At 32.8% G+C, this 11,747-nt stretch overlaps 1 protein-coding gene across 1 annotated transcript in view; it reads right to left on the reverse strand.

The window, feature by feature from the left end:
* Positions 1–5,648, reverse strand: part of eif2b1 (eukaryotic translation initiation factor 2B, subunit 1 alpha) — a 15,125-nt gene extending 9,477 nt beyond the window's left edge. The window contains exons 1-2 of the mRNA XM_038287017.1: positions 5,316–5,648; positions 5,146–5,247 (exon numbers count right to left, since the gene is read on the reverse strand). Of these exons, the coding sequence (XP_038142945.1) occupies positions 5,146–5,247; positions 5,316–5,328 (115 nt within the window). The 5' untranslated portion in view covers positions 5,329–5,648. The remainder of the gene's footprint in view (positions 1–5,145; positions 5,248–5,315) is intronic.
* Between the last annotated feature and the right edge of the window lie 6,099 nt (positions 5,649–11,747).

The raw sequence follows: 11,747 nt of genomic DNA on the forward strand, positions 1-11,747 counted from the left end.
AGAGGAAGAGGGAGAGGACGTGAAAGAAACAAAAAAGACGAAGGAAAGGGAATGAGTGAAAGTCAAGGAAGTAAACGAGAACTGGAAGAAAGTAGCTCAGAGGAAGAAAGGATAGTTAGGAGGAAAGTTGTACGAGAGGAATTTAAAATAATATTAAAACTAAAAAATGAGGAAGGACAAGATAACATTAGCCCCATTGTGGTGTCAAGAGAAATAAAAAAGAAAATTGGGGATGTTGAAATGGTAAAGATGTTGAGAGATGGGAATCTGTTGGTGGTTTGTAAAAACGAAGAACAAAAGAACAAGGCTCTTAACGTGGAGAGTATTTGTAAAAAGAATGTGTTAGAGAAAAGAATCATTGGAGAAAATAAAAAAACTAGAGGAGTGATTTATGGGATCCCTCTAGATGAAGATCTTGATAAAATCAAGAAAAGTGTAGTTGGTGCCAAAGTGAGTAACTTAAAGAGACTGTCAAAAACAATAAACGGGGAAAGAGTAGGGAGTCTGTCAATACTCATGGAATTCGAAGAGAAAGAATTACCACTAAACATCAAAATAGGTTATCTCAGTTTTCAGGTCAGGCCTTATATCCCTCCACCACTTCGTTGCTTTAAATGTCAAAGATATGGTCACATAGCAGCAGTTTGCAAAGGAAAGCAGAGATGTCCAAAATGTGGAGAAGATCACAAATTAGAAGAGTGTAAAGAAGAAGTACAAGAAAAATGTTGTAACTGTGGAGGGAATCATAGAGTTACATTCGGAGGATGTGAAGTCAGGAAGAAAGCAAAAGAAGTCACTCAGATTAAAATGACCAAAAATATAAGCTATGCAGAGGCAGTTAAAAATGTGAAAGAACAGAAAATAAGAGAGGTTGAAAAAACGAGGCAAATTCCACTGCAAAGTGAGATACAGACAGAGGAAAAGATCGTGATACCAGTAGAAAAACTAATATTATTCATGGCATATGTCATCAACTGTACTGACCAAGCCAAGAATAAAACGGAGAAGATTAAAATTATAGTGAGGGGAGCGGAAAAGTTTTTGGGGTTTAAAGAGGGATCATGGGAGAGCATAAACAAAAAATTGGAGGTAGACGGGAAGCCAGGAACGTCTGGTGGAAATAATTCATGTTAATACTACAATGGAATGCAAGAAGTTTGATTGCTAACGGACAGGAACTTAAAGGATATATTGATAGTCTTGAGGAAAAACCAGAAATTATTTGTATTCAAGAAACATGGCTAAAAGAAACGTTGGATTTTGTGATTAACGGATATGGTAGTGTAAGAAGAGATAGGCAGGAGGGAGGAGGAGGTGGATGTGGTATATTTGTAAAAGAAGGGATACAATATCAGGTTTTAGGGAAAGGGAAAGAACTTGAATATATAATAATTGAAATTTGGGAACAAGGTGGTAAAGTTAAAATAATAAATTTTTATAATCCATGTAAATTATTATCAATTGAAATAATGGAGGAATTAACTGAATATTTGGAAGGAAATGTAATTTGGTGTGGGGATTTTAATGCTAATAGTACATTATGGGGTAAATGTAATGATAGAAATGGGAAAATAATAGAAGAATTAATAGAAAGTAAAAATCTTGTATGTATTAATGATGGGAGGGGAACTAGACTTAATATAAGAACAGGGATGGAATCAGCTATTGATTTAACAATAGTCTCAAATGGGTTAGCTAGTAATTGTGAATGGATCATTGATAAAAATACAACAATAGGTAGTGATCATTATCCCATTACAATAAAAGTAGGATTAAATATAAATAATAAAAATAGAAAGGTCAGTAAAAAATGGGATTTTAATAAAGCAGATTGGATTAAATTTAGATTTTTAAGTCAAATAAAATTAGAAAAAGTGGATATGGAAATGAATATAGATGATATAAATTTAAAAATTTGTGAGATAATCTTGGAAGCAGCAGATAAATCTGTGAAGAAAGTAGGCTGTAAAAATTCTAAGAAAATAGTACCATGGTGGACAAATGAATGTAAAGAAGCAATAAAAGCAAGAAACAAAGCATTTAAGGTATTAAGAGGTAACTTAAAGTATGAGAATTTAATTGATTATAAAAGAAAGCAAGCTATGGTAAGGAGAATAATTAAGAATACAAAGAGAGAATACTGGAGAAATTTTTGTAGCACAATAGGGAAGGAAACAAAAATAGAAAAAATTTGGAAAATGATTAGAAGAATGAATGGCATTAAAAGAGAATTCGAATATCCTATATTAAAAGTAGATAATATAAATATAGTTAAAGACGATGATAAAGTAGAAATATTGGCAAGAACATTCAGTAAAATCCACAGTTCTGACAATATTAGTGAGGAGGGTAGAAAAGGAAGAGAAAATACAAAACTCAAATATAAAGATGTGTTGCAGAATGAAGAAGAAGCAAATAATTTGTTAAATGTTGAATTCACAAAAGCTGAATTGAACTCTACATTTACAAAACTTAAAAATACAGCACCAGGGAAAGATAAAATATGGTATAGAATGATAAGTCAGCTCAGTGAAAAATCTAAAGGGATAATATTGGAATTTTATAATAAAATTTGGGAGGAGGGGAAATTACCAATGGAATGGAAAGAATCAATTATAGTACCAATAGCAAAACCAGGGAAAGATAAATCAATACCAGGAAATTATAGACCAATAGCTTTAACATCAAATTTGTGTAAAATAATGGAAAAAATGATTAACAATAGACTAATATTTTATTTAAATAGCAAGGGGTATATAGTAAATTATCAAAGTGGATTTCGAAAAGGGCGGAGTACTAATGATCCAACATTATGTCTAGAGCATGAAATTAGAAAGGCACAAGTTAATAAAGAAAATGTGGTGGCAGTATTTTTTGATATAGAAAAAGCGTATGATATGATGTGGGTAGAGGGATTATTAATTAAACTATATAGGTTGGGCATTAAAGGAAAGATATATCAATGGATTAAAGACTTTTTACTAAATAGGAAAATTCAAGTTAGAATCGGTGAAGTAACATCAGGAGTATATAGAGTAGAGAACGGTACACCACAGGGGAGTATAATAAGTCCGTTATTGTTCTCTATTATGATAAATGATATTTTTAAAGGTATTGATAAAGAAATGGGATGTTCACTCTTTGCGGATGATGGAGCGGTTTGGAAAAGAGGGAAGAATTTAGATTTCATTGTTAAAAAATTACAAGATGTTATTAATGAGCTAGAGAGATGGGCATGGCAATGGGGATTTAAGTTTTCAGTCGAAAAAACAAAAGTAATGGTATTTACTAGGAAAAAAATAAACAGGGAAGTAAAATTAAAATTATATAGTCAAGAGTTAGAGCAAGTAAAATGTATTAAATTTCTAGGATTATGGTTTGATGATAAACTAAAATGGAATGTACATATCCAGAAAGTTGTTGATAAAAGTAAGAAAATCTTAAATATTTTGAGATGTTTGGCTGGAAATGATTGGGGAGCAGATAGGCAATCTTTGAAACAGGTTTATACAGGTATGATAAGAGCTAACATAGATTTTGGTTGTATTGTTTACGGTTCAGCAGCAAAAGCACATTTGGTTAAACTAGAGGTAATACAACATCAAGCATTAAGATTGTGTTCTGGAGCGTTTAAAACCACACCAAGAGCAGCAATGGAAGTAGAGATGGGAGAAATGCCATTAGAATTAAGAAGATTAAGGTTGGAATTAAATTATTGGTTAAATTTGCAGAGCAATAATTCAGATCATCCAGCTATGGAAATTTTAAAACCATGTTGGGAAAAAGAAACAAAAGATATGGGGAGTCTTGGATGGACAATTGAAAATAAAATAAAAGAATTTAACATGAATAATCTGGAAATTAGTCATACAACACCAACATCAGTAATACCGCCATGGATTTTACCAGAAGCAACAGTAGATATGACAATCATGGAAAAGAAGCAGGATAAATCTTTCATCATTGATAGTAGTTCAGTACAGGTACATTTAAACAATTACTATCAGTATATTCAAATCTATACAGATGCATCAAAGATAACTGGAAAAGTAGGAATAGCGTTTGTTGTACCAGAATTCAATATAAGAATAGGAAAACGAATTACAGACGATTTATCAGTATACACAGGAGAAATGATGGCAATTTTATTGTCCTTACAATGGGTAGAAGAGATAAAACCATTAAAAACAATAATCTGTTCAGATTCAAGTTCTGCATTATTAAGTATTAAAAACAAGCAATCGGATAGTAGAATGGACATATTATTAGAAATTTTTCACACATTATATAGAATTAAAAATATGGGTGTGATAGTTATTTTTGTATGGGTTCCAGCGCATATTGGAATAGAAGGAAATGAGAGAGCAGATAAAATAGCAAAAGGGGCAATTCAAAAACCAATTAGCATTAAAGTTAAAACAAGTAAAGCTGAAGGAAAGAGTATGGTTAAGGAAAAACTGATGGAAAAGTGGCAGAAAAGGTGGGATGAAGAAATAACAGGAAGATGGTTTTATAAAATTCAGAAGAAGGTTAAAGAAAGAAGAAAGGGAAAAAGAAATAGAAAAGAGGAAAGAGTGATAACCAGGATAAGATTTGGGCATACTGGACTTAACTACTCACTTTTTAAAATTCAAAAACATGCAACTGGTAAATGTGAATATTGTGGAGAATGGGAAACAGTAGAACATGTTATTCTAGAATGTGATAAATATGAAAGAGAGAGAAGATGTATGATAAAAGAGTTTGAAAGTATTAAGGTAAAATTTATGTTAATAGATATTTTGAGGGAAAGTTTGGAGAGCAAACATATACAAATAGTTATTAGATTCTTAAAGAAAACTAAGATATTCAGTAGAATTTGATAGAGTAGACATAAGAGTGAATGTGTGGATGATAGTGATGAGTAGAATATAAATATGGATGTAAGTTTGTTTGTGTGGGTTGGTAGGTGTATGTATGAGTATATATAGATATATATATACAAAAAGAGCGTTAGACCAACGAGAGCCACACTCCATACCAGTAAGTGGCGGTAATGCTACTATTAAGTTTGTTGCCAACCGCCAATAAACACAACAAGAAGAAGAAGAAGAATAATATTTTAGTTAATCATCAAAAGTTCCAGACAGCATTTGAACTCCACACCTTTGTCTCTCTTGAGGAACTCCAGCAGGGTCCGGATGGCTGCCACAGCTGAAGCCATGTCTGGGTCTTTGCTCATCTGAGCCCTGAAGTACTCCACCAGTTCTGACCACAAACAGACACAAGTTTTAGCATCTCTGAGAACCACAGAGCACAGGATGAGAGAAACTCACCTTCTTCGTTCATCTTCAAACCCAAAACTAAACCTAAAAGCTATTTATAATGTCAAAACAAACTCCGAAACCCAAACACTAGAACTATAATTGATATGTAAAGAAGTCAATCAGTTCCCAGATGTCAGGGTGCTGCAAGAACCAAACAAACTGCGACGCTGTTTCTTTAAATTATCCAAACCTCTATAAAAATATGCTTTACGTTTTTAATATAATCAAAAGCGAGAGTTTAAAAACTCCAATTTAGTCTGAAAATATTTTTACTCGCTCTAAATTGAGTTTCACACCGTTAGCTCATGCAATGCACTCCCAGTGACGTGTCGCGGAGTGATGACGTACACCCGGCGTAAGCTTCACTGACCGGTCAGTAAAATGAAAAGGAGTTACATTTAATTTAAGGAGGAAATGAAGTTATAATCCAAATTTGGGTCGAAATCTACAAATTTTAAGCGTTTAAATGCGATTAATAACGAAAACTGTCAATTATGCTAAAGGAGAGTGACATACGAAGTAAAACGACTTAAATTGTCCGTGGCTCTGAGCTGTATAGTTATCAAAAGAAAAGCCTAACAAAACAGGATGTAAAAAGCATAGAAATGCTAAATAAAATTCGGAGCCAGCATTTGACAATGACAATGTAAAGAAAAGACTATAAGACTCATAAATAATATAGTGCTTTGGAGCTGCATCCTGCAGTATTCAATTTTCACCACCAGAGGGCGGCGTCTCTCTTGTTCCTTCTGTATTTTTGGTTTGTGTTAATTCTTTAAATGTTTTAAATGGCACAATCTATAACTAGAAGTGATATAAAATAAAACTGAGCAGAATTTAAGAACCCGAAGAACATGGTGTGCATTAAAGGACTGATATCTTATAAGGACTTTTTTTTTAAAAATTAGATATGCTTTTATTTCTTTTTAAATCTTCCATGGATGGGAGCAAGTAAAAAGCATAGAAAAGCAACGTAAAATTCGGAGCTAAAATTTGACTTTGAATGTAAAGAAAAGCATTTAAGCCACGTAAATATTATAATTCTTTGTAGCGCTTCCGTACATTGGAGCTACATCCTGCAGTATTCAATTTTCACCACCAGACGGCGTAGTCTCTGTAGTTTTTTCTGTTTTTTTTTTTTTTTTTTTTGTTAATTGTTCCGTTTTAAGTAATATAAAAAGAAACTGAGCATGATTTAATAACCTGAACAACATAGTGTGCATTAAAGGACTGATATCTTATCAAGACTTAAAAAAAACAACTTAGACGTGCTTTTATTTTTATTAAAAATATTTATGCATGTGAGCTGCAAAGTTATCAAAAGAAAAGCGTAAAAAAAAAAAAAACAGCATTTAAAAAGAACAAAAAAGCAAGGTAAAATTCGGAGCTAGCATTTGACAAAGACTTTGATTGTAAAGAAAAGCCTATAAGACTCATAAATACTGTGATTCTTTATAGTTCTTTGCAGCTACATCATGCAGTATTCAATGTTCACCACCAGATGACGTAGTCTCTGTCGTTCTTTCTGTTTATTTCTTTTTTATTCTTCCGCTTTAAGTGATATAAAATAAAACTGAGCAGAATTTTATAACCTGAACAACATATTGTGCGTTAAAGGGCTGATATTTTATCAGGACTTTAAAAAAAACAACTTAGACATGATTTTACTTTTATTTAGATCTTTTATGGATGTGAGCTGTAAAGTTATCAAAAGAAAAAATGTAAAAAAAAAAAAAAAACAGCAAGTAAAAACAATTGAAAAGCAACATAACATTTGGAGCTAGCATTTGACAATTACTTTGAATGTAAAGAAAAGCATATAAGACGCGTAAATATTGTGATTCTTTGTAGTTCATTGGAGCTACATCCTGCAGTAATCAATTTTCACCACCAGAGGGCGGCGTCTCTCTCGTTCTTTCTGTTTTTTTTTTCTTCTTTTTTTATGTTAACTCTTCTGTTTTAAATGGCACATCCATAATTAGAAGTAATATAAAATAAAAATGATCAGAATTTAATAACCTGAACAACATATTGTGCATTAAAGGACTGATATCTTATCAGGACTTTAAAAAAAAAGCAACAACTTAGTAATGCTTTTGTTTGACATAGAAAACTGCTCATGAGTTACTGCAACATTAAACTTCCATTTGGGATTAATGATGTGTTTTTTTTTATTTAATTTGAAATGAATTTGCTGTTTTTTGTTGTCTCTGTCTCTGCCTTATCTGCTGCTCCATTAATGCCATTTTCATTGGTCTCCCAGAGAAATCCATTTAAACAGCTGCAGTTTGTTCAAAATGCTGCTCCCAGAGTCCGCAATAAGACTATGATCTATACCCTGGCTTTCTCTGAATACTTTTCACTGGAGTGTTATTGAATACTCTGAATACTTCTCACTGAAAATATTTTTCAAATACTGTTGTTGGTTTAAAAAGTCTTTGAATGGTAAAGGGACAATATAAATCTCTGCTGTCCTGGTCCACCATTAATGAAACAACCCCTTTCATTAGGATTGTGTCTAATTTCTGTGTCCAGAGCTGGAACCAAACATGGTGAGACAGCATTGAGCTTTTATGCTCCCCATTGGTAGCAAAAACTCCCTGAATATGTCAAGACCGCTAAAACTCTAAACAGCTTTTAGTCAAAACTATGACTTTTTCCATTACTATGCACTGTAACCTTTATTTCATGTGTATTATTTTCTTTATTGCTATTTTACAACTCTTAGTGTTAATGTTAATTTTTTTATGCAAAGTATTGAGGTTTTTGTGCACATGAAATGTGTTTTAATACATAAACAACTTTCAGAAAATGGATGGATATTTCTAAGTTTACCTTAATAAAAGAAAGATAGGGTAAATGATTGGACAGCAAGAAGAAAGGAACAAGTGATGTGCAAAGTAAGAAGAAAGTAGGTAAATATCTAATGATCTTAAAATATATGTAAAACGATTCTGAAATTAAGACTTAAGACAATCAAAAATCACAACAAACAGGTAAAAGACACAAATCAATAAGGAATTTAAGCCATCATAATACAATTTTACGGTACCATGACAGTGTGAAGAAATTTGGGAGATCCTGCCTCATCAAAGTATTAATTTTCTTAGGTTTTGACCTATAAAGATTTTCACAGCAAAAAAAATGAACTAAAAGGAAGTAACATTTTTTTCTGAAATCGAAGAACATATATAAATAACTAATCTTAAGCATATTATATACAATTATCTTATTTCAAGGGCCCGACCGTGATGCAGACACCCTGTCTACTTAAGGCTAGGCTTAAAACTTAGTTATCTCTATAATTATGCTGCTATAGACTTCGACTGCTGGAGGACATAGGAACCACTTTTCATCACTCTGTCATCCTAAGGCTGCTGAAAACGTTGGCCGGCCAAACACCAAGGATGACACAGAAGGTGGTCGTCAGGAAGGACAGACAGAATGTAACCTGTGTGTGCTCAGGTGTGCAGAGATTAACCGTCTTTTGGAAGAAAACAGAGAGCTGCAGCGTGAACTTGATGAGCTGCAGATCTCTGATTGCTTCTTTGGAGACAGTAATGAAAAAGTCAAGTACGTCTACCAAACTTGGCAACCTTTATGGCTTTGTTTAATTTTCTGCTGCCTCTCATGTCTGCTCAAAATAAAATTCTCAGTCCATTTCAAATGTTTCTGTTAACCTTCATGCGTCTGAGATTGGATCTGCCCTCAAAACACCTTGCTTATCTCTTCCGTGTTTCACCAAAGACAGTGTACAGAACATTCAATGAAATGCTGTCATTTTTATATGCAAATCTAAAGCGTGCAATTGTGTGGCCAGATAGAGACAAATTGCACAAAATTATGCCTCATCAGTTTGTGGAGGCCTTTGGACATAGAGTCACAGTGATTATTGACTGTTTTTAAATTTTCACAGAGAAACCAGCTAATAAATGAATGCAAGATCAAGTACTGTTTCAACTTTATTCTTCTTTTTTTATTCTTCTTTTCACACAAATAGAATTTTGCTTTTTTTAAAGTTACTTTTGAAAAACAACAGCAAAACAAATATAAGTTTCACCATCACTTCAAATATTAACAATGTTTCTGAGGTTGTAAAAATGTGTGTACAATAAAGAGTGGATTTGAAATTTGAAACAAGTGTTGTTATCTTTTCAATCAAGCAGAGAATTTATGAAAATGCAATACAAAATCTCAAATACATAAATAATGCAAAACAGTGCAAAGCTTCAAATGTTTTACTTTTTCTTCCTCCCTCGTATATAACAGATTGCTCTTATGATTAAATTAGAAGATTTTCATTTTCCCAGGACTTGTTTTCACTGTGGTCTGTAGTCTTCCGTAGAGATATGACCTAACAGGTGATATCTGTGAAGAAGCCTGCAGATCCCAGTGAAAACAGGCCTGGATAAAGTGAACAGCAAATACAGTGTGCAACTTATCAATGTGCAAAAATTATGACAAGTTTTTTCGTTCAGTCTGATGAGCAGCACAAACTGCTCTAATAACTGCAGCTATCTGTGCAACTGCCCACAACATCTGCCTTGTCACTGTAATAATAATATATAATATCGTTCCCTAGCAGCTTTAGAAAGTTTGTCTGGGTAGGGTATCCGTTCAGTTTTCTTGTTCTTTTCCATTTAAGTGATAATCCTCGCTGCTGGCTGGCAGCGCTCTCCTCTTGTTTTCTGCTGTTTTGTTTTTCTTCCGCTCACCACAAAAATGGCGCTAGGGGGCGTGTCAGTCACGTGTCTGACAAAGACCGATTCTGCAGTATTTAATGAGTTCCACATATAACATTATACTACTCTCTTTGCTTTTTTCTATGAGTTCATCTGGTTTTACTGATTGGCTGTGACTCATCTGGAGAGAAATTCAGCTGTGCGCCGCATATACTGTTATGTGTAGGAAGTCAGGCGTTCAGTTTTTTCTTGTTTTCCTTTATGTGCTGAAGATTGGGAAATACGTGTCTGGTGTGTGTTCTGGACGGGCGCCATTGAATGGTTACAAGTTCCTGGATCTTGTTCTTAAATCAGTCTGATCCTTAACCAGTGGCTTGCAATGCTAGTTCAAACATCCTGGTCTGCTGATAATTCATACATTCCTTTAAAGAGTTTCTCAATACTGTGCTACAACATGGTCTGTATTCAAAGTCTGAAATCAGCAAACTTTGTACAATGGAATCAGGTTTCCTTACAGAAAACCATTCTAACACATTGATTGATGAATCGATTGCAGATTTCTGTACAAGTGCATGACTGCTATTACTGCAGAGAGGCCATAAATAACTGAATGCAAATAAGTAATTAATAAAGAAATTGAACGACTCGCCTTAAATTCTTCAGGCTTTGGTGTACCACGAAAAATCAAGCAAGGAGGATCATTGAGAGTTCTCTATTTTTCTTTATTAAGTATGATTCTGACAATATAAATGATTAAAAAGAAAAAGAAGTGATAATAACGGAAAATGTAAATAAAATAAAGAAAGGATGCAAAGTTGAGTTTTTATATAATTAAATATCATGGAAATAAGCAATTAAATAAAAGTAAATGGTAAACATCAATAAATAAAATAATAAATAAACAACAGCATGAGATTCTTTTTTTAATTTTCTTATTAATTATGATATCACATATAATAATATAAAAAAATGAATAATAAAAGAAATGATATAAATTAAAATAAGTCAAATAAAAATAACGCAATTTAATTTTTTATAATCATATATAATGTAAATAATGGCTATAATAAAAGAAAGCAAAACTAAATTAAAAAAATAAAAAATTAAATGAAATTTGAGTTGGAATATCTTATGCTGAAGCTATGCAAAAAGGATCCCATCTCAGTCAGAAAAAACCCAAACCTATAGTTCAAACACACGGCAAATTTCAAATCTCTAGAGAAATCTCCAAAAATTGATGAAGACTCACTAATTGTTAAAAAGACAAATTTTGTTCTTTTCATGGTGGAAGTGATTAATTGTACTGCTCAGACGACAAAAAAAACAGAAAAAATCAAAATAATAGTGAAGGCTGCAGAAAAATATCTGGATGTTAAAGATATGAAATGGGAGATGGTTGGAAGCATGATGGAAAGACCAATGGGACCATCGGAAACTGGCAGAGGTACGATGACCTAGAGTAAATTAAAATTATACGGGCAAATGTAATTTAGTATAATTTAGTATTATGTGGGTTTAAGTTACACAGGTTATTTTATAGTATTTTTTTTTTTTTTTTTTTTTTTTTTTTTTTTTTTTTTTTTGGGGGGGGGTGAATCGTTTCCTGTTTCCTTGCTTTACTCCATATCAGTTGGTGGCGGTAATGCACATTTCACAAGTTTGCCAACCGCCATAAAATCTCATAAGAAGAAGAAGAAGAAGACATTATACTACTCTCTTTGCTTTTTCTCATCATAGTAGCTTCATCTGGTCTTTACTG

This window comes from Cyprinodon tularosa, unplaced genomic scaffold (genome assembly GCF_016077235.1).
Source record: "Cyprinodon tularosa strain WSP-4 unplaced genomic scaffold, ASM1607723v1 ctg233, whole genome shotgun sequence".
NCBI classification, from domain to species: Eukaryota; Metazoa; Chordata; class Actinopteri; order Cyprinodontiformes; family Cyprinodontidae; genus Cyprinodon; species Cyprinodon tularosa.